This window comes from Cebidichthys violaceus, unplaced genomic scaffold (assembly GCF_023349555.1).
Source record: "Cebidichthys violaceus isolate CVI_PGR_0920_01 unplaced genomic scaffold, fCebVio1.0.p SCAF_26, whole genome shotgun sequence".
Classification (NCBI taxonomy): domain Eukaryota; kingdom Metazoa; phylum Chordata; class Actinopteri; order Perciformes; family Stichaeidae; genus Cebidichthys; species Cebidichthys violaceus.
Genome location: NW_027176439.1, coordinates 2999183 through 3021403, shown reverse-complemented (window position 1 = coordinate 3021403; position 22221 = coordinate 2999183). Strand labels below are relative to the sequence as shown.

The window sequence follows — 22221 nt, the reverse complement described above, 5'->3', positions numbered from 1 at the left end:
AAGTGTCCATTGGGCGGTGATTTCTTAATAGGAACAGAGGTCCAATCCCAAGGAAGCCAATTAAACGTCTAGTGGATTCCTGTCCCTTTCCTTTTAAATAATAATAAAAGAAAAAAAAAAATCACATCATCCCAAGTGGACCTTTAAAGCTGTGACAGTGATCAACAACTTGCCACCTTATGTCTAAGATTCCCTCTTTAACTTCTCTGATAAAGTATTTCATGTCTGAAGTAAGGTTTGCACATTCAGCAGTCAAGGACGGAGCAATGAGAAGTGATAAAGAAGCACTTCATGATCCGGAAGGATGTGAGAATGGCGTGAATGTGCATGGTTCATTGTTGTGCTGTTGTCGTTCCTTCTTCCAAAAGGCTGCTTGTTACTGCGGAGAAGAAATGGGGTCAGAAGAGAGTCAAGTTCATTCTCGCGTACTCTCTGATGGCTTGGCAGATTAGGAGAGGATGTGAAAGGAGAGCAGAGAGGAAGAGTAAGGAGAAGATGAACGAACGGGATCACTGTGCTCCTTCCAAACACCACAGTGGATCTTTAAAATAAACAAAAAACTGTCATGTTGCTGAAAAAATGGCTCGGATTCCAGTGACGAAGAGAAAATCTCTGAGGGAAACCTGAAAAAACCGAAGGTGGAGAAGCAAGGGGCGCTCCTTACCTTGCCACAAATTACACATGAAGCAAGAAGAGAGAGAAGGAAGAGATTAAAACAAAATCACCGCTACAAATTCCCACAAGATGCACAACTGCGGGAGAGAAGCAAGGATGGGCTTGGATTCACATGAGGATTCGGGGGATGGACACAAGCCAAAAAGTGACGTCTGGAAATACAATAAGCATTTGGAGTGCAAGAGTTACATTTTCGACACCTACACGGTTGCATGTTTAAGGCCAGGACACATTTTAAAAGATGCATTTACCCTCCTCCTGCACAAGACTATAGGGTGACGTCTAGTAGAAAGCGATTGTATGACTATGCAAGGTAGGGCGAGGCCTCCAGTAAGCCAGTGAGGCAGATTGAGGCTGATAGGGGGAGGCAGCCCACTATAAATATTTGATTGGAGCCTAGTGGCGGCTCTGGGACACAGAGAGGACTGTGGAGTCCCAGCGGGCCACAGAAACAAGGACACTGCCACTACTTCTGTCTCCTCAGCTCAATGCTAGACTGGCATGTGACGCTGTTTTTCGTTTATGGCTGCGGTGCATTTCTGCAAAACCCAGAAACAAATTTGAGCTGGTTCACGTATATCATAATGTCGTCCGGATGTACGGCTCTCGCACTTCTCGGGTCAAATATTTGTGATGCTGAAAGACACTGAAAAAAGACATCATCCATAAGTCTCTGCAGGAATGTTTTTAAGCTTGTTATAGGGTCTATCAGCACTAAAATCCTACAAATAAACAGTATTTATTTTTCAGAACTGCCACAATATACTGTAAAAACTTTTCCAGCAAACAAGCGCAGAGAAGCCGACTGCTCAGGATGCAGATATTTTTCTGAAGAGGTGGCAAATCAAACAGCTTAAGGCGAGTAAATATTAGATTTACATTTGTCAGGGGGACAGAAATAACGCCGTGCTATATTACTGTGAGCAGCGTGCGATGGCAGCCTCGCTGAACTGCTGGGTCTCACGCATGTGTCAGCCCTTCTTTCTCTATAGAGTTTGCCTTTCATAACGGCCAGAATGTTTCATTTCATTGCAAATGTAATATATATTTAGTTTAGTCAGAAAAAGAAAGTTTTAGAAGCGTATGCTCATTTGTAAATAAGAATAACTATCCATAATTAAAAGCGACACTTGCTTAATTTATGGAGTCGTGCACGTCAATGCACTGCCCTGCAAATATTTCAGAATAAAAGCCCTGTGTTAACAAATGAAGGGATTCTGTCCACAAAAATAAGCTAGAGGGGATTTATTCTGAAATTTGTTGAGTTAAATTACTTTTTTTTTCATATCCGAGACATGTTTTAAAGGCAAACGACATCGAAACTGTAGTAATGTTGCTGGTATGATGTCAATATGCTGCCAAAATAAAAAATAAAATATATATATATACAAATATAATTTCCGAACTACAAATACAGTATGTGGACTATATGAGAGCTTCAGCTCAGCTCAGTCAGTGGGCTACTCTGGGATTTATAGTCGGATATCCCCAATGCAAAACATCCAGCCCAGCCTCGAATCCTCCACAGTGTTCACCATGCACCACAGCCCCCCCCCCCCCCCGTGTTGCAGCGCATGCACCAGTCCAGTGCCCCATGCAGCATTCATTCACCGGCAGCTCTTTTCCGTCCTTAAAGGGTGAACTTTCCAGTGTCATTGTGAGACAGAGAAAAGAAGAGAGAGGGGAAAGAAGAGTGAAGGGGGGGGGGGGGGGGGGGGGGAGTGAGATGTGAAAGTATGATGTAAAGTGGAAGTGATGCTGGTGGAGTTATAGAAAAGTGACTTGAGAGGCATCAGTGACCACCGGAGAGGTAGAAATGACAGATTATAGCAAAGTGAGTGGTGTAAAATGGAGTGGTGATGTGAGAGGAAGAGAAAAAGTGAGAAGGATAAAAGAGAAACAGAGGGACAGGACAGCGGTTTGGTTTGGTCGAGGCCATGCTCTGATGCTGCGTCTAGAGATGAAGATGATGATGATGATGACTAATATGGGTCAGTGGCGATGACAGAGCAGTGATGGGAACTGCACCCGTCCTATCAGATCTCAGACAGGAGGCGACAGATGTGCTGATGTGGAAAATGACAGCATTAGCTGTGCTCCCATTCAAGTCCTTTACGAATTATGAATGATTGTGAATGATGTTTTCAATAAATAGCAACAGAGGCACATTTGTCTAATAAGCTGTGAAGTAGTTTTGAAATCATGGCTTCATCCATGATGAATTCCTTCTGTCACTCTCATTGCATCTCTTGAGATCGGCCCATTAATTGCCTTACTTAGATAAGAACAGATAATATGGCGTATAATAGCTAAACAACACATCTCCTAACAGTTGACACGGATTCCTCTTATCTTATAGATGTATTCAAGATTGAAAAACACTTTCATTTCATTATTTCTATTTGTTGCATTTAAATGTGTGTGCATAAACCCTGCTAGATAGTAAGATGGAAACATAGCCAACATGCTGCAGAAGATGAGTAAATGGGTGATGTAGTGAGTGACGTGGTCAGTCATCATGCTCCGAGCTCCCATGCTGAGGAAGGAGAGAGGGAGGAGGCAGAGAAGAACGAAAGAGGGGAAATAGAAGACGGGGAAAAGACAGGAGCAGAGCAGGGGGAGAGGAGTGGCATGCCCATGGTCGAGCCACGACGCTACCTTGTTCCACCAGCCCTGCGGTGGTGCCGGCGGCCGCAGCCGCTGCTGCTGCTGCCGCAGTGACAGAGGCTGGAGTGGTGGTCTGTCTGCTGCCCACTGTTAAGAGTCCAACAGCCAGTCACGCATGGAGAAAAAAGAGTTACAAGGCATGGTAGACAAGAAAGGGGTGAATGAGGAATGGGGGGGGGGGGGGACAATTGAGAAGTGGACACAGCGGGTAGGTGGTCATGATGATGTGAAAAGGAAAAAAAAGGTGACGGCGGAGACAAACAGGCCTCATCAGTTTAGAAGAAGAGGGAATAATTCATACACACAAACCACCGACATTATTTGGCAGTGACACAAAAGAATCTGCTGCTCTGCCGGAAGGATCACCGGAGAAAAATGCCAGGGAGAGACAAAACTTTCATGTGAGAATGTTTGATGCTTTCATTTCGTCCAAATGTATCCCTGAGAACAGCGTTATTGTGAGGATGAGGATGATGCAGTAGTTGCTCACTGACCTTAACAACTGTCAGCAACATTTAAAACAGGCTGTTTTATTCATAATTGGAAGTAAGTTATATTGTAAATATAAATAACACATTGGTGGCTTCACTGAGGACATAAACTGTAGGGAGGAGATATTCAATTCTACAATTTAAAACTTTGATCTGAACCTGAACTTCATCTTGTGGTATACAATACTACAAGACATGTGGAGGGGAATGAACCACCTCTTTGTCAGCGCACTGATCTGTAAAGTGCATGATTCATAATATATGACGACAATATAGTAAGCCGTTGTGTAAAGCACTCATGTTGGTTTATGTGTTAATGTAAATCAAGGGCGGATTATGAGACAATGGGTCCCTGGGCACAGACACACGGCCACACGGCCTCATCACCTCCCCGACACAGGAATAAGATACACAGAGTTTATAGTTATTTAGCTTCTTTTAGTTGTTGTTGTTGTTGTTGTTGTGTGTCCCTTTGTAGTTGTTATGTGCCTGCACATGTACAAATGTTCAGGTCTTTTGTGTCTCTTTGTTATTGTTTTGGTCTTTTTGTAGTAGTTCTGCAGCTCATTGTAGCTGCTTTGTGTCTCTTTTTGGTCATTTTGTGTCTCTTCGTAGCTGCTTTGTGTCTCTTTTTGGTCATTTTGTGTCTCTTCGTAGCTGCTTTGCGTCTCTTTGAAGTCATTCTGGGGTGTTTTTTTAGGGTGTCTTGCCCCATGTCACAGTGATTGTGATTAACGTTGTGGTCTCTTTGTCTCTCGCTGTTTTGCATTCTTTTGCAGTGTTTTTTGTCTCTTTGTTGTGTTTTTCTGTCTCTTTGTAGTCTTTTTGCGTCTCTTTGCAGTCGTTTTTTGTGTCTTTGTGGTGATTTTGAGTCTCTTCGAGTGACATTTTGTACGTGAATGCCAGGGGGGCCCCTGTCACTTAGGGGCCCTGGGCCTGTGCCCAGTAGGCCCGTTCAGTAATCCATCCATAGATGTAATGTGCCTTCTGTCACTGAAGGTCTGCTTCTTTTTTTCTTACTTTTTCGTTATTTTTTCATTCACCTAATGACCTCACACTTAGAATGGAGTGCTGCTTCCAAAAGAAGTGGAAAGAGAGCGAGAAGGAAAAAGGAGTTGAAGAAGGTGACACAGCAAAGCTCTGAGTGAATATTCAGTGGGTGTTCGAACCATTTCCCTTTTCAAAGTTTACAGTGTCAAGAGTGGCCGCTGTGAGTCATGTTTACTGAAGCAGCATGCTTGCGCACATACACACTAACATCATCACTCAAATCTATGTTTGCACAATACACACATATTGTACATGAACAAAGGATCAGAGGGTGTGACTTCATTAAAACTAAATTTGTTCAAGTTCAACAATTATCAACGAACTGTTCTGAATTCTTCCCGTCAAACATTACCATGATTTACCCCGGAAAATATATCAAAGCCAAGAGTCATTCATTCATATGAAGCTTACAAATTAGCTTCATCCAACACAAATCCTGACATCTTGTTTTAAACTAAATTGTTTTGGGTTTTTTTCAATTCCATTTCACTGACTGCAACAGTGCTGAAAATGCCTCATTATGTGAAGTTTCTTTTTTGTTAAGAAGTACTGAAATCTTTGGATCTCACTGTCTATGTATTAAATAAAAAAAAAATTAAAAAAAAGAGGTCCCGACTTAAGAAAGTAATTTGTGAAAGTGTCTCTGATGCAGCCTCAAGAGGAGGCAGGTACACAACATTTGATATTGTCTATCTCGGACTATGGCAGAGGTTTATGATACATGTCAAACCTTCAAGGAAGTCTATCTATTACAGATATACATGTATGTATACAGGTACACACAAATACAAGGACACAGACACCAACACATCCACAGCCTGCTGAGCAATTTCAGTGTTTCCCACTATTTTACTGTGGCAGTTTAGCGTGGTGCAAAAGACACAGCCTTACCATCACAACACTTCCACTTCAGGTTCAGGAGCTGAACTTTTACACAGTGAGGACATTTAGAGCAGTGGTAAGTATGAAAGTGTGTTCAGTATAGTCTTTAGCTCAAACATGATGAGAGCAGGGGAGAAACAAGGTAATGCTGTTAGAAGTACGCTAAATAACGCAAATCTAGAACTCTTCTTTGCCATTTAGCTATCGTGAATCTTACAGCTTTTGAGTGACAAATATAAACTATCATCTCACTGAACTGATTATGCTTTTATTTGGAATTTTTTTTTTCCACATAAACAACTATTTTGTTAAAGTCCCAGGGAAGCGGAAGTTAGAGCGTCTTCAGCTTCGGTACTGTGATGTAATTCACAGTGAAGCAGAATATTTCATGCAGTTGCAAGAGGGATTCAAATCGTATCCTTCGCATTTGATTGGACCGATTAAAATAGGGCGGGCTTAGAGTTCAGCGTGACACGGAGCTACAGGCCACTGTTGGCTCCACACACACCTGTTTCATCTGTTAGATCAGGAGGAGGACGAGGGAGAGATGAATGGGAAACTGCCGATGTTCGGCCGGCTCTGTGCCACGGCAGAACGGACAGTACATGCAGATGAACGGCGTATAAAAGGGTCTTATAGGACCGGAGTGGTTAGCTGGTCGCCCAAAGTCTCATTTGATTGGTTTGGACCCTGAGAGAAGTCATCAAACATTTAAAACCGTTTCACAGAAGAGAAAATACAGGGATTCTGATGTAAAAATACTCAGGTACTGAGTTTTTTTTTACATATATTTGGCAAATAACAAGAGATAAAATTAAAATCAACTCAGGGACACAGGCTTAAAACTGAGAACATGTTTTCTTTTTCATTTCACTGGGATTTGAAGTACTTTTGTCAAGAATTTAATGCTCTGTATTACATTGGTCCAAGTCGTATTACTTTAGAAAAACGAATACGTGAATAAAGCAAAAGGGAAACACTGAAGTTGCACCAACATGAAATGAAAATGTGACACACTTTACATAAATATACTGTATATCTCTTTGGTCAAGGGAGACAAATACTGTAGGATTGACACTGAGTTACTGTATATTCACTGTTTTCAGTGTTTTCAAGGAACAAGCCACCATTTGGCAGAATATGACATCTAAAGGAAATAACTGATATTTAAATTGAATAAGTCATGTTTTGGGTGAAGTATTCCTCCAAAATGGTGGCACGTTCCTCAGAACTAAACTGACTTTCTTATATTCAACATATATTTTAATCTCCCTCGGTATTTAAGTACTCAAATATAGCATTCAGACTGGCATGCAGACAATACAATCCCTACATGTTGCATGTTGACGTACACTTTACATCGAGTGATGTTTGGTTCACTGATATGAATGGTAGATTTACAGTCATGACGGATACAACAATTTTGTACAGGCAACACTTACCAGAGAAATTTCGAGAAACCAGCATGGTAGTAAGAATGGCCCCCTGAAAGGAAAAACAAAAAAGAAGTTCAATTTAAACCACCTAAACTAGTAATGTAAAAATGTTTCCCTTTTCATACAAATATACAACATGTTGCCAACTTCCGACTGTCACTGACTGATCCCAGTAGTGATTCAATCAATATCCAGATGCTTAAAGATTGCTTTTATAAACCCAAAACAAAGACAGGTCTTTCCTTGGAAACATCTGGACTCACAGCAGGTGAAACTTAAATTACATTAAGATAAAATCCAAAGAAAAAAGTTCACTGAAAAGGTTTCACCGACGCTATACGAGAGAGAGATACAGAGAGAGAGAGATACAGAGAGATACAGAGACAGAGAGCGAGAGAGACAAAGAGAGAGAGACAAAGTGAGAGAGACAAAGTGAGAGACAAAGAGAGAGACAAAGTGAGAGACAAAGAGAGAGAGAGAGACAAAGTGAGAGACAAAGAGAGAGAGACAAAGAGAGAGAGAGAGAGATACAGAGAGAGAGAGACAAAGTGAGAGAGAGACAAAGTGAGAGAGAGAGCGAGAGAGAAAGAGAGACAAAGCAAGACACAGAGAGAGAGAGAGAGAGAGAGAGAGAGAGAGAGAGAGAGAGAGAGAGAGAGAGGAGGACTAAAGCAGCTAATCTTGACATTTATTTTTTTTTTTACAACCGGAGCTGTTAATGTTTTATAGAGCTATTAAAATGGTTCTGAATTGCCAATAGACCAGGGTATTAAAGAGCTGCGGAGGTTGATAATATACTTCATACCTGAACAGGTAAAATGAGATGCCACTCTACCAAAACCAAAGCAAAGGCGGTGCAAAAACTAGCACAAGTGGGTGTCTTTTTTCCTGCTCAATGGTTGATATCGCTTCTTAGAATACATTTCCTTGTATTTGATATGCACAGCTCATTTTCTGTCAGCACGTTCTGTCTGTTTTATATTTCTGTTTTCATATAATTATAATTTCCAAGTCAAAATAGGTTTGGGAATATATATGAGGCACGTACAAGGCCTAGCTGATTTTGTCTTCTACATGAATGTAATGTTTTGAGTCTTTCGATCTTCAAAAGATGATTTTTCATTTTTGGATCATATAATGTGGAATTCATGTGCACTTAACAACTTTGGTGGGTAACTTTTGTTTTACCCAAATAAAGTGGGTTAACTGATTCCCCGCCTGTGAACTTTGTTTACTCTATGCTTTGATGAATTAAGAATGAATCGTTTCTCTTGTTTACTATGTAAGTGAATGTCTAACCTTGCCATTGTCCATTTCTTTCTAAATGTGAAAAGCCATTGGTTCATGCTGATGGCATGTTGGTTGAATGGTCCAACATTGGCCTGCAGCCACCTGCTTTTCTGCTTCCAGTTCACCCATGTGCTGGTATTTGAGCCATGCCAAGACTGGCCAAAAGCAGCAGGGCTAACGGTGGCACGCAACAACGGCTAAGCTGTTGTATCCACACACAACGTCAGCAATAAATCAGTGAAGAAGGGAAACTATGCATGGAGGACAAGTCTGGATCTAAAGTCTTACTGGCTTTTCATATGACCTCAGCGCCAGAGTCTGGAGAGAAAGCGCCATCTACATGTAACAATTTCTCTTTTTTACATTTTATACTTTAGGCCTGGAATTTATAGACCACAAACAGAATTATTAAAGAATAAAGTCGAGGAAGAGATTATTTTATCCTGTACAGGCGCTTATTGGAGCAGAAGAGGGAGATGTGGGAGAGGGTGAGCATCCCAACACACCTTGAGTTTCCTCCTGGCGTTGAATTTCTTCAGGCACTCCACGGTCTCCTGTCTGTGCATCATAGACGCCACTGTGGACCGTTGCTGGGAGAAGGAAGGAGACAATTAGGAGGTGATGAGGAGGACAAACAAAGGTTTAGGAAAAGGGGGGAAGAAAAAGACAAGAAGATGTCAGTTAATAAAGGTTTTTGTGTTTGCGGTGATCCAACCACTTGTTTGTCAGAGTTAGAAGTGTTTTATATGTGTGCAGAAGCTGTGTGAAAAATAGCTGCTGTCTGCTTGTATACTTACGCAGACCCATGGGTGCTTGAGGGCCTCCTGGGCGGTGATCCTCTTGGCTGGGTTGATGGTAAGCATCTGGTTGATCAGGTTTTTGGCCTCTGGGGTGACTGTGTCCCACTCTGGGGAAGGAAACTAAAGGGGACAAACAGAACCACGTCTTAACATCCAGCGTTGAGCTGTTAGTTGATTCATGACTTCTTCGATTTAACAGAATCATTCAGCAAATATTTTTTTTGCTGAGATATTTCAATCAATTTATCATTTCAAACATGCCAAACGTTTGCCGCTGTCAACTTCTTGTAAGTAGGAATTTGCTGCTTCTCTCTGTATCATATCATTGTAAATTAAATATCTTTTGAGTGTTGGACTGTGTGAGTCGGAAGACGACACCTTGGGCTCTGGGAAATTGCGATGAGCAAACTTAACAATGAATCAATAAAATAATATGTGGATTACTCAATAAAAAAAAATAAGTGATAGTTCCAGCACTAAATAAGTTAGTTTAAATTGAGTCGAAATTCAAAGACGTTTTTAAAAAAAAAAAACTTGCAACTTTTTTTGTCATTGTTCTTTGCTTTTGGAAGATTCACAACTAGGGTCACTGTGATTTACAGAAAAAAGGAAAAACTTTGCTAGGTAGGAAACAGGAAACATGTATCATGGTCATTTTAAGATGTAAGTTCAAATCTTCATTGGCCCTTAAAATTGTAATGACTAAACTACACTGTAACGTTGAGAGAAAAACAAAAGCACTACTTTAAATGTTTGTTTACCAGAGATGTGCTTATATTTTCTTTTTGCAATCGTCCCAAAAATCATTTCAACTGCTCTGAAGTCAGTGTAAACCATCAACATTTCTAAATGTTATCCTCTTACTTTGTTATATTATGTTATAGTGTTTATTTTTCCTTCATAAAAACACAATTCAAATGATAAGGAAATAAAAAATATATATTTTCATTGCTAAAAACAAATCTTGTCATTAATATTTGTCATGCTGTATAATTAGCTGAATTCCCTCTCTAATATCTATTTATGTTGTTGTGAAAACATCTGGATTTATTCACCAACACAACATTTTACGAGATTACATGTGAACACATCATGATAACGTCATGAGTCCAGTACTCATTTTCACTGAACAGAGCTTGAAGGCATGATAATGTAACTGAACTGAACCTTCGTTTGTTAGCCGTTAGCGGTGCTGCCATCGATACCAGCCCTCCTTCTGTCAATTTAAACACGGATTGATTGTTTACAATGTAACATTATCAGGGATTGGCGAACACAAATGCCTGATCGCATATTTTACTGAATATTGGCGGATAACGATCGTCAGTAAAACTTTATTTCACACTGTGACGGTTAAAGTGTGGAATTAATCTGCGGTTCACATGCGTGCCGAAACGGATCACAGATCCACAATGGTCCTTTCAAAATAAAAAGTGAACTGATTTATTTGCTGGATAGTTTTACAGTAGTCATGTGTGCAGAGAGGGAGAGACTATCAAACAACATAGGTAGCAGGTCAGATAGAAACCCAGGATGTCGCCAGTTCGTGTAACTTCAACATGATCGCCACTGAGGCCCCCCTGTGGGAGTGTTTCTCAACAATATCAGATGGCCAGGCCGAGCACAGCCCCGAGCATTTTGTAAAGGAATTCTAAACCCATGCGGTCATGTTGTGTTTAGGCATAAATGTCGAGGTCTGTGTCCTATGAGCTCAGAATCCCTGCCAGAGAATCAGTCAGCCTCTCTCTCTCTCTTTCTCTATTTGGCATGGACTTGAATGTGATCTAAGGTGAGGCTCCCTCTCTTGCACCCCCCTGAAATATGAATGAGGTGACTGAGTTACGTAACTGCTGCCAAAGAGGAACGAGGGCGCTTGGAGGAGAGAGGGAGGGCATTACAGCAGGGGGGGGGGGGGAATGAGAGAGCAAGAGAGCAGAGGAGACTCACATCGTAAGCCCCGGCCTTGATCTGCTGGTACAGCTTGTGCTGGTCCTCGTCCCAGAAAGGAGGGTAACCCACCAGCAGGATGTAGAGGATCACCCCTGAGACACACGGACACACACACACACACACACACACACACACACACACACACACACACACACACACACACACAGAAAATGCTAAATTTGTTAGAAAATGTCCTATCTAGGAAATGCCATGTGTGTGTTGTGTTTAGTGTGTGAATGATTGTGTCTCTCTGCACAACTCACCGCAGGCCCAGATGTCCACAGGTTTGCCATATGCCTCCTTCCTCAATACCTCAGGGGACAGGTACCCCGGTGTGCCAGCAAAACCTGCAGTAAACACACACACACACACACACACACACACACACACACACACACACACACACACACACACACGCAGGTTTGATTGACATGCAACAGATTGTATATCTCTGCTACCCTTGGATCGTCTTGTATGGAAAGCAAGATAATCTTCTGGAAGCTAAGACCTATTCATCCACACAGTGGACCGAGATCTTAAAAGACAGATTTGAGGCTTTACGGTCAGTTGATTGTGAAGGAAAGCCGCAGAGTCCACCACTGTTGGGCACAGATGTTTGTAGAAGAGATCCAAGGTGAGATGTGCAAGTGTGCCTCAACAGTACTAACCTGAGACTGACTTACAGAGTTTTTGTTGGTACATTGAGATTAATTAGCAAAGGAAACGGTGAGTAACTCTGTGACATTATTGGCACCAGATACATTTCGGTTCACCATTTATCAGATGCAAAACACTATTGACTATATGACACGGTGGGCCACTTTTTTGTCAAAGAAGGAAAACTCTGGTGTCAGTACAATACAAGTACAATGTCACCAGCAATGGTACATAATCTGGGTTATACATCTTTACAGTTCCTCTTCCAGGACCACAATTCTTTATTCCTTTACCAAGCTTATCATACTATTGCAATCCTTACCACTGACAGTAACTTATTCTATCACTGTAGTTATACTGAGCCCCTTAATAGCTTTAGGTAAATACACATAGTAGTTATGATGCATTCGACTCCTGTGTCTGCTGTACCTACCGAACCAGGCCTGCTGATCCCCCTGCACCTCAATGGCCAGGCCAAAGTCGGCCAGCTTCACTGCGGCATTCTTACATTTGCTTGCTAGGAGCAGGTTCTCTGGCTAAAGTGGGTGAAGGGGAGAGAAATGAGGTTAGCAAATATGTTGAAGTGAAGGATGGGGGGGGTACAGAACATGCGCAATGTCACAGTGGGGGGGGGGGGGGGGGGGGAGCCGTAGGTAGATATCTTCAAAGTTTTCATGCACAACGTCTGTATGAACATTCTCATCGACACTGCATTCAGCACACACACACACACACACACACACACACACACACGTCATAGATACACACAGACATAGATGTCATTTGCATAACTTGGGTGGACACAAAAAAGCTACACAATAGAAGTAAGTCCAACAACTTCGTGGACTAACTTTGATTGTAGAGTGAAGCTTTATGTGTCCACACAACCTCGTGAGTCTGCGGCGCTTTTTTGTCCTAGCCTCGTGTGGTGTGCTTTGGTCTATAGGCTCCATCTCTGTGTCCCAGATAATGCAGTCAGCCTCATTATTCTCCGTCAGAGGAGGGCTCTAATAATGGGCTGCTATCCCCACTGGCCCTTGCTCTCTCATTTCTCGTCTCTCCACAGCTCTCTCAAGTCTCATTTAATGGTTGCCTCTGTAAAAGCAACTGGTAATTTCCAATGACAAACAAAGCTCTGTTTAGCAATGCCCTGAAAGAGTAAAACGCGCACGTTTTGAAGTACACCTATTGTTTTATATGGCTGAACGTGCACCAAAAGCCTTTTGAGACCCGTCAAACTTCTTTGAACTAAGCGACCAAAGTAGCTGGTCACAGTTGGAGAGCTTAAAAGGAATAAACACTATTTATTAATAATAATAGAATTCTTTCACTGGATAAAAATAACATACATCACCGGCGGTTGGTCACATCAGCTGTACTGCTACGACATAAATTATGTTGTGCAACTTGATGGCAGACCAAAATAAAACTGTGTTGTTTGTCTGTAGTCAGCCAAAGACTCTTTATGAGGTAAGAGAAGCTTCCCTCTGAATCACCGCTGTACAACTGGCCGTGTTTTTGACGTGCCAACAACTCCAACGGAGTAATACGTCGTAATACGGAGTAATCCACTTTAAGGTTTTGAACCAGAACCTTCATTATTGAGATCGGGTTAAAAGATTAAGGGCCGTCTGTAAATAGTGACCTTTTCATTAAATACTGCTGGTTCTGCGGTGTTCCGTAGGAGCATCAATCGACGACTTGTGACAAATGAGGCGGGTCAATTAGCACTTTCAGTGCATTTGGTCCTTTAGGAAAATACTAGTTATTCCACTTCAACATTACATAAAAACAAATAAATTCAGTTCTTTTTAAGGTTTAACCCTACCAGTTAAAGTATTTCTGCCTTTAGATCAGCTGTGCCACAAAGAATCGCTTGTATTACTGAAATTCCTCCATCTGGGTTATCGTCTGTAAACCCTGTTTGAGTTTTGGGCCGTTTCAAACTGCTACTACTCCGCTTTGGCTAAACTGACTATGTCAACAGTAACACCTGCACGCCTTGCCCTTATACTGATGTCCATATTACCGAGGGCTTCTAGCAACTGTATGCGTTGCTTGTAAGAGGGAGCAAAGATCCAAAGCCTTCGTTCTCTTCCTCGTATAGCTGTTTCCTGAAATGCACCTCAGTGAACAGCATCAAGTGCAAACTTACAGCGTGGAGAGAATGGGGACATTTTATTTAGGGTGCCTTTCTGTCACTGCCTCCCTTGCATTGCAGCAGCCGGTGTCTTTCCTCCCTTCGCTCTCACCCCTTCATTTATAAGCACAGGAATACTGTTTACTTAAAGAGCAAGATACTTAAAAGTGTGCTTTTATAGCCTTTGAGCCCATAAAGTAAAAGAAGGAAGTTAGAAAGGAGGAGAGAGAGACTGTGAGTGAGCGAACCAGTAATCCTAAGGCTCTGTGCCTACCTCGTGTCATCATATTCTCCCAGCTCTACCGCTTGGTTACGCTTTACTCTTTTGTAAACGAGGAAGTTAGAACTTGCCAACACTGCAGCAGTAAGATAATCCCTGAAAACGGATGTGGGTGGAAATTCTGATGAAGCATGCACTTCCATCAAAAAAAAAGGTGCGTAAATGCAACGCAAAAGATCTAGGCCACATGTTCGGACAAAACAGCAGCAACCGCCGTCACTTTTTAATACAAACGCTGCGTCTCTTTAGCACAGACACACACACACACACACACACACACACACACACACTTAGACATGCACACCCAGCTGAGCACACCGATGACTAGCAACTGTTTCTGTTGAAAGGGAGAGGGAAGGTGTAAAGGCGACATGGAAAGCTGTATTTGAGAGCAGTTCATGAGTGGGTGTTCCAAATTAAAGTATTCCGCCTGACTTTACATTGAAGAAATTACTGAGTTTGTGTGTCTGGATTATAGCCAGGGCTGAGTATTATTTCATTATTATTGACACCTGAAAGAAAGAAATACCAAAAACAACTAAAACAGTGCCTGAACATATGATTTACATGATAAACCATCCGATCAAAAAAGAAGTAACGACTGTGTTAAAGACATATTTCAGTTTGATTCCCAGCCCCAATTAACATATTGTGACTATTAATGAAATCAGACTAAAGACACTGCCCTTCATGTTGACATATAATCTGAAAGGCAGGACACTTTTAATTTCTGAAATGACAAAAACAACTAAATATCGTTTGCAGCACACTGTGAACAATATAGTGCTGGCACACATATACATTTGTTTGCTCTGTTGTCATCTCATTTGCCATAGCCTAAATTCTAATTTGAGGGATCTTGTCACCCAGGCTGTCCTCAGTCATCACACCATGACCTATTGCATGAAATGCTCCCCGATGCTTGGCTGTGAAACCAGATAGGCGTGTCGGCTAAATAAAGAAATAGCCACAACGCTTCTGATAAACACAACACGCCTTTGCTGGAATGCTGGGACTGACATTTGCATAGAAGAGGTCTACTTGACGAAGTGCATCGTGCAACACAAGATGTGCCATAAAAGCATGCGCACACTGAAACACGACCCCGGCACAAGACACGACAGAGAGAGGACTGCAAATGGTTTGATTTCTATCTGGTTTGAAGCAGACTGACACGCAGATTAGATACTTAAGCAAAACGTTTGTATAGTTGTTAGTTCACAGTCAGCAATCACATTAAAGAAAAGGCTATTGCTTGGTGTACAATCTAACTGAAAATGCATTTCAAGCTCAGCAAAAATCCTTAACATTGAAACTTGATATGAACTATATGATGTACGTCTACAAAATACAGCTATTGAGCAGTTCCACAGTTGTAACAAACGAGTTGTCGTTCATAATTAGCAACTGGCTCTCCCTAAAAAAGACCAGGTATTCAGCCAATATAAACAAAAGTCCCAAACATCACAAGTCAATCGATTGCAGTTTACAGAAAATTAGCTGTCGCATTTGAAGAACTGAGGGTCATTAACTGATCCAAAAAGGCAATGAAAACCACAGAGGGTGCCTCATAATCAATAGTCAACACATTTCTCTGACTAGTAAATGAACCAGAGGTCAGATTAAGTATCCTCTTGGGCCGTCTGGGATGGATCCATTGACAAAAACAAAGGACCGGCTGTGCAGTTCCAAAAAGGTTACAGAGCAGCAGCATTTGTCAGCCAGCATGACCGGCGCTGCATGCATGCCCGAAATCCCCACAGAGCTGGGGGGGAAGTGGTGTTTACACAACAGGAAAAGAAGGTGACTGCACAGAGCTGAAAAAGGTCGAGAGGTGGTATTTCAAAGCCTCATGAAGATCGTAGCGAAGCTGTAGGGACCGTTCTAGCTAAGAGAGCCTAGAGGAGCTTTGGCCCGACTCAATTACTTTCTTACTGCACAACCAACTATTGTGTGAAGGCCTAAATTGTATTGTATAGCGTTACTAAGAAAGCAATTGCATTCATATCAGACTTCATGGGGAATAAGGTGATTCAAGCTTCTCGAAGTCCTGAGGCAGTGCAAGTGACAGGATGTCCACAAACATTACAGTCAGTTTCTCTTTTACACATCAGACTTACAGACTACACAAATAACACAAACGCAACCCCCCCCCCCCACCTCCCTTACACAAATATTTAAGCACACTCAAGGGACAGAAAGATGATCCCCATCACTCACCTTCAGGTCCCGGTGCACCACGCCCATTTGATGGCAGTGAAGCACCGCCTCCAGGATCTGCTGGATGCAATGACTGCATGCAAACACCAAGGGGGGGGAGGGGAGGGGGGGGGGGGGGGGGGGGGGGACGCATGTTAGTCTGAGCAGCGCTACAATCCCGTGCACAGGCCAGGGGTGTGGGGGAGGGGGAGGTTGGGGTGTGACGGAGGAATGGGAAGGGATTGAGGGGTACGAGAAGGGTTGTGAGGGCTCCTCTGTTGCCAGCTGTCACACTTTCGCCTTTTATTGGCTTCGGCTGACCCACAGTTTCAGAGCACACCCAGGATTATGTAAATGAAGCCAATCAGGGTTGATTTACATGTAGTTATCTATAATAAAAGACATGGATTACTAATTTGATATGATGTGTATCAGCTGTTTTGGTTGCTTGCTCTTCCGTGTCGAGCTTGCCACATGGAAGGTGGCCTGAGTTTAAAATGGCTACTGAGGGAATAAAGTGGATCAAACACCCGATATTGCAGCAGATGTCACCAATGACCATCATTGGTGAGGTTTTTGGGGGTTCGACTCAGATGTCTTAAAAGGGCATGGCTGTGGGTGCTCTGCAACAGAAGATTCCTTTGATTGAATTTATTCTGCAAAAAACCAACATATGGATCTATGATCGTCTTAGATGCTCTATTCTTCGTAGATGAGTACATCCATGGACACAGTTGACTGCGGCTGGATTCTAGATATTCCCACCTCCCACCGTGTTTAAGTCAGCAGGCCTCGGGTGATGAAAGAGGGTGTGAGAATGTGGCTGGCCATTGGGGGGGGGGGGCACAGATGGCGTTGATGAAGGAGACGAGGGAAGGAGTGAGTCATTGTGCAATTAATAACATTTAAAAGATGTGGTTGGGATCGATGCCATGTCTACTGTCAGCCTAGCAGGCCTCTGCTGACAAGAGCTGTCATTCTGATGTCAGTTAGCTACCGAACACTAAAAATAAGAACCCAAAAGTCAAGAACTACGTGAGGGACACGCAGGGATGCTTGAGGTTTGAGTCAATGCAGAGACCAGATGATGTACCTCAGCCGGGGACGATATATGTGATGAGACAGACAACACGTACATGTGTGCGTATAGGGCCATGTACATTGCCTGGGTCCAGCTGTGGGAGCTGTGGACTGATGCAGAGCTGAGTGAAAGCACACACACACACACACCAACACAAGCACCTGTGCTGCCTGGGACGTGGCGCTGTGTGTGGACAAAAGCTTGACTGCTCATGTATGCTTCCTGTGCACTGACCAGAGGTCATCAAAAACCAGAGGGATGTTGTTGTTTTTTTAATGGCATAATGACATAATCTCAAGAAATTAAATTCCAGAAATGAGTTTGTACTGTCCCTCAGGAATCAAAAAGAAAGGGCTTATAACTGAACTGACTCTTTGCGACGTTGTTCAATCATAAGAGATAAAATCCACTTTGGAGGGCTGATTTCTTGCCCATTGGAAGCCCAATAGACTAGGATGCCATGTAGCCACACAACATATAGAATTTTGAATTAAGCCAATCAAATACATGCAAAAAGGTACATTTAATGTTTTATTTCCGCTGTTTAACAGTCGATCGTCACACTGAAAGAAAAAATGACTGACGCCGTGACTTTCTAAAGGAGTAAAATCCTTCCTCGAGGTAGAATGAACGTAGTGTCTGATAAGCCTTTAATCTCATGGATTAATTACTCAAACTCGATATCCTGGATTGTATTTCATCGCCTCACCTGTGCCACCAGCAACTCACTTCCACCAACGCAGCCCCTTGCGTGTTTTTTAACGTAGGCTTGTCTGAGAGCAAACAAACTGCTGAGAGCAGCTTAATGGAAGTTTTTGGATAATGGAAAAAGAGGCTCTCACAACAACTTTCCGCCTACACTTTTGGAAATTATGTGTAATGCATATTTTCTCTGGCATTCTGGTGTTTGAATAATTTAGAAATACTTATGTGCCGTTGTTTTTTTCTTCTTTCATTTCACACTTTTCTGAACAGGTCTGAATTGTGTTGTCACAGATGGAAAAATGGAAATGAAACACTGCTCGACAGCTCCTCCATGCAGGTCATTTGTAAATAAAACTTAAACTTAGTTTTGGCATTCAGGGGGTTGTGGCGTATAATGGCTTATTAATTATTTAACCTACAAATAATTTGTTTGTTTATCATATTGTTTTGTACATTTTCATATTTGCACATTTCTGATTTATGTTTATTGTCATCCACCAAAGTTCAGGGCTATAAATTTGAATCCTGTGTCTCGTTCCTAAAGGTCTCCCAATGAATAAATACTAGGCAGGTCACAGCCTACAGCCCAAATACTAAGAGCTGTGTGTGTGTGTGTGTGTGTGTGTGTGTGTGTGTGTGTGTGTGTGTGTGTGTGCGCGCGCTGAGAGATCACTAAACGCAAACACGAGCATGTGGCTGCATGTGTCTCTAAGATTGCGGTTGAGGCTAAAGGGACATCCATCTAAGAAATGTGTGCTGTGTTCTTATGCAACCTCATTGTGTGTGGTATGCATGCTGTTCTGTGTGTGTGTGTGTGTGTGTGTGTGTGTATGTGTGTGTGTGTGTGTACATGTTTGTAAATCAAGCAATAAAACTGTACTTTTTTTGGTGCATATTTTTGACATATTTGCTACCTTTTTTTAAATTGTATATGCATAATTAGACTACATCAAAGGTGGAAAGCCAATTACTTACTGTAGGAGCTGCAGATATAGTTTGAGCACTAATTATCTCTCATATATTATGCTAATAAATACCTGCTGGCTCAAAGTAAAGAATTAAATGAGGGCTGCAGAGATAATCAACGTGGTGGCTTAATTATGTTCTCTAATTGGTGATCATCATATGGCAAGCAGAAAAGAGCAGTTTGCTGTTTGATGAACTCACATGTAAGAATATAAAATGTGTGTAAACTGATACTTTATATATTTGGCTTAAAATACAACACCATCCTGAAACCGTATTGTCTTTTTGATGACACTGCCGGTTTGAGTCTGACTGACTTAAGTACAATTCAGGACCGAAGATAAAAGCATCTCCATACACAAACCACCAGCTCAGGAGATGCTTGTAAGAATATTAATTTAAAAATCCTTTGTTTTAAACGCAACGGTTCCTTTGTTGCGTTTTTCAGCTGAAGATCTGCTAACACTATAAAGATGTACTTGATGTTGAATGAAGCTGTCTTGAAAATACACAGATCAATACAACAACAAAAATAAATGACTCAAAGCTCGAGAGAAGGCAGGAGGGAAGAAGAAGAAATCAATGAAGATCAGAATAAATACAACAGTGGTTTCTTTTAACAAACCTTGTGGGAGAGATTGATGGTTGTATGGGCGTGTGTAAACACTGAATATCTATTCGTCTGTCGAAGGTTGTGTGTGTGTGTGTGTGTGTGTGTGTGTGCATACAAGGCTCATCAATTGTTTGATCTGGTTGTCAGTCAGTGCAACAGGAGGTTTTTGTTGATTGCAAAATGATTGTAAAGATGATTGTTGGGAGGGCAGATGGAACGGGGAGGGCGGTTGAGGCAGGCCTGGGTCCTCCAATTAAATAGAAAAATACCATAAATTAAAAAAGCAAAAAGGAAACATAAGAGCATACCAAGAGACAAGTCGGACAGGCGGACATTAGACCAGCAACTGACGACACGAACAGACGAGACGGAGGAGGGAGGGAGGGAGGAAGGAGGAGGGAAAGGAAGCAGGGATGCAGATGCTCCTCTACACATACTAACCTTCAGGTCCCTGTGCACTATGTCATGTTGGTGAATGTGATGGACACTGTCTAGAATCTGATGGATACAGTGACTGTGAAGACAAAACAGAGAGAGGAGGGACGGTGGGGGTGGATGGAGGGATGAAGGTGGAGAAATGGTAGGGGAGAGGGGTGGAGGACAAGAAAGAGGATGTCAGAGTGAACAGAGTGACGGGGCAGGGCCAATGCAAGATGAATGAGACAAAATGTAAGGATGAGAGAGTGGCAGGTTAGATTAGAGGAGAAGTGACATGGACGTCAGAAGAAATGAGGAGGAGGAGGAGGAGGAGGAGAAGGTGATTGGTGCAGATAAAGACGTTGGAAGGGGAGGGATGGGTGGGTGGATGCAGGTGGAGGAGACAAAAAACGTTTCGTTTTGCTTTTTTAAACATGATGAGAGACAAGAGCAGCCACAGCAGAACAACCTGACAGACAAAAATCACAACAAACACCGACATAGAGGAGAGGAGAGAGGAGGAGAGGAGAGGAGAGGAAAGGAGAGGAGAGGAGGAAACCCAAATAAAAAAATAAAAAAGGTGACAGATTGTGGAAAAGAAGGTGGGATGCTTTTGAAGAGCAAAAGAGAGATAATAATACATGAAAGAAATGGAACACGTATGTATAGCATGAGTCTGAATCATAGAAGACTGGTGGGCTGATGCCAGGCTATTTTCCCATCACTAAAGAGTAAAACACATCACTGCGTGCGGCGCAAAAGATACACGTACCTACCTCACTCTATTGTGAGTGTGCGCACACGCTTGGTGCAATGAGAGAGAGTGCAATATGTGACTAATAGCAGGCGCAAAGAGACAGGCGGCCTGCAGGATCCACACCCACACAGTGTCTAGTTAGTGGGCGGACTGAGAGAGAGAATGAGAGAGATGTGTGTGCACGCTTGCTTAGAAACAGGCGCACACACACACGCACACACACACACACACACACGTTTACTTCCATACACGCAAAGACGCTAAGAAAACCCGACACAAACACACAGTTTGTGATGTGACACTCCTCGACACGAAAGGTATATTTGTATTGTAACAGCAGTGAGGACTTTGTATTGTTTACAATTGATCACATTAAATTACATTAATCCGTGAACAAACGTACATGATACACCATTGTACCTCCATAATACTACTGTAACATTTTGTAACAGAAACCTATGGAGGTAAATGGTCACTTGACAGTGGCATCCGTCGGGACACACAATGTATTAACGCTCCTCGGTAGGGCTGGGCGATAATTCAACATCATTTATCGTCTTTCAATGGAATCATAATGTGATGAAATCATATCGCGATACTGTGATAAAGAATCTTGTTGTCTAAATTGTTAATAACGAGCACTAAACAACAAAAATTTCTCAGAAAAACTGATTATTTTGCACTAAAGTTCTTAATAAAATGAGAAAATACTCAGTTTTTAATTCACACAATAGTTTACAAAACCATGTGATTATTTAATTTATTGAATAACCAGAAAACATGCTACAATGTGATATGTATGTTATTAGGATATGAAATTACTCATATTGTGATAGAGGATTTTGGCCATATCGCTCAGCACTAACTGTAAAAATGTAATAATGAGAGGCATTGTTTAACCGAACTCTAGAGGTGTGAATCTTCACTGGCCTCACAACTCCATTAAGACGTTTACATTACAAGTGTGCTGTTATCTACAAAAAAAAAGGTTTTCACAGGGCAGCTGGAAGACAGGTCAGTGAATACTTGTGGATTTTTACACCGCATGAATTAGCCTAGCGGCTAGTGGACTTTTCCTGATCAAACTCCTGATTACTTTCTGTCACTGCATCGAGGCAGGGTCGTTCACATTGCATCTTAGAATCGAGAAATGTCCACAAATTTT

At 42.1% G+C, this 22221-nt stretch overlaps 1 protein-coding gene across 49 annotated transcripts in view; it reads right to left on the bottom strand.

Moving 5' to 3' along the window:
• Positions 1-22221, bottom strand: part of camk2b1 (calcium/calmodulin-dependent protein kinase (CaM kinase) II beta 1) — a 70335-nt gene that overhangs the window by 28565 nt on the left and 19549 nt on the right. For 27 of the 49 annotated variants that reach the window (XM_068721000.1, XM_068721006.1, XM_068720971.1 and 24 more), the window contains exons 6-13: positions 16539-16611; positions 12332-12434; positions 11505-11588; positions 11239-11333; positions 9289-9411; positions 8998-9081; positions 7208-7250; positions 3334-3429 (exon numbers count right to left, since the gene is read on the bottom strand). In XM_068721000.1, the coding sequence (XP_068577101.1) occupies positions 3334-3429; positions 7208-7250; positions 8998-9081; positions 9289-9411; positions 11239-11333; positions 11505-11588; positions 12332-12434; positions 16539-16611 (701 nt within the window). Of the gene's footprint in view, positions 1-3333; positions 3430-7207; positions 7251-8997; positions 9082-9288; positions 9412-11238; positions 11334-11504; positions 11589-12331; positions 12435-16538; positions 16612-20323; positions 20397-22221 lie in introns of all 49 variants that reach the window. The other 22 variants (XM_068720982.1, XM_068720990.1, XM_068720994.1 and 19 more) reach the window with 3 other exon arrangements.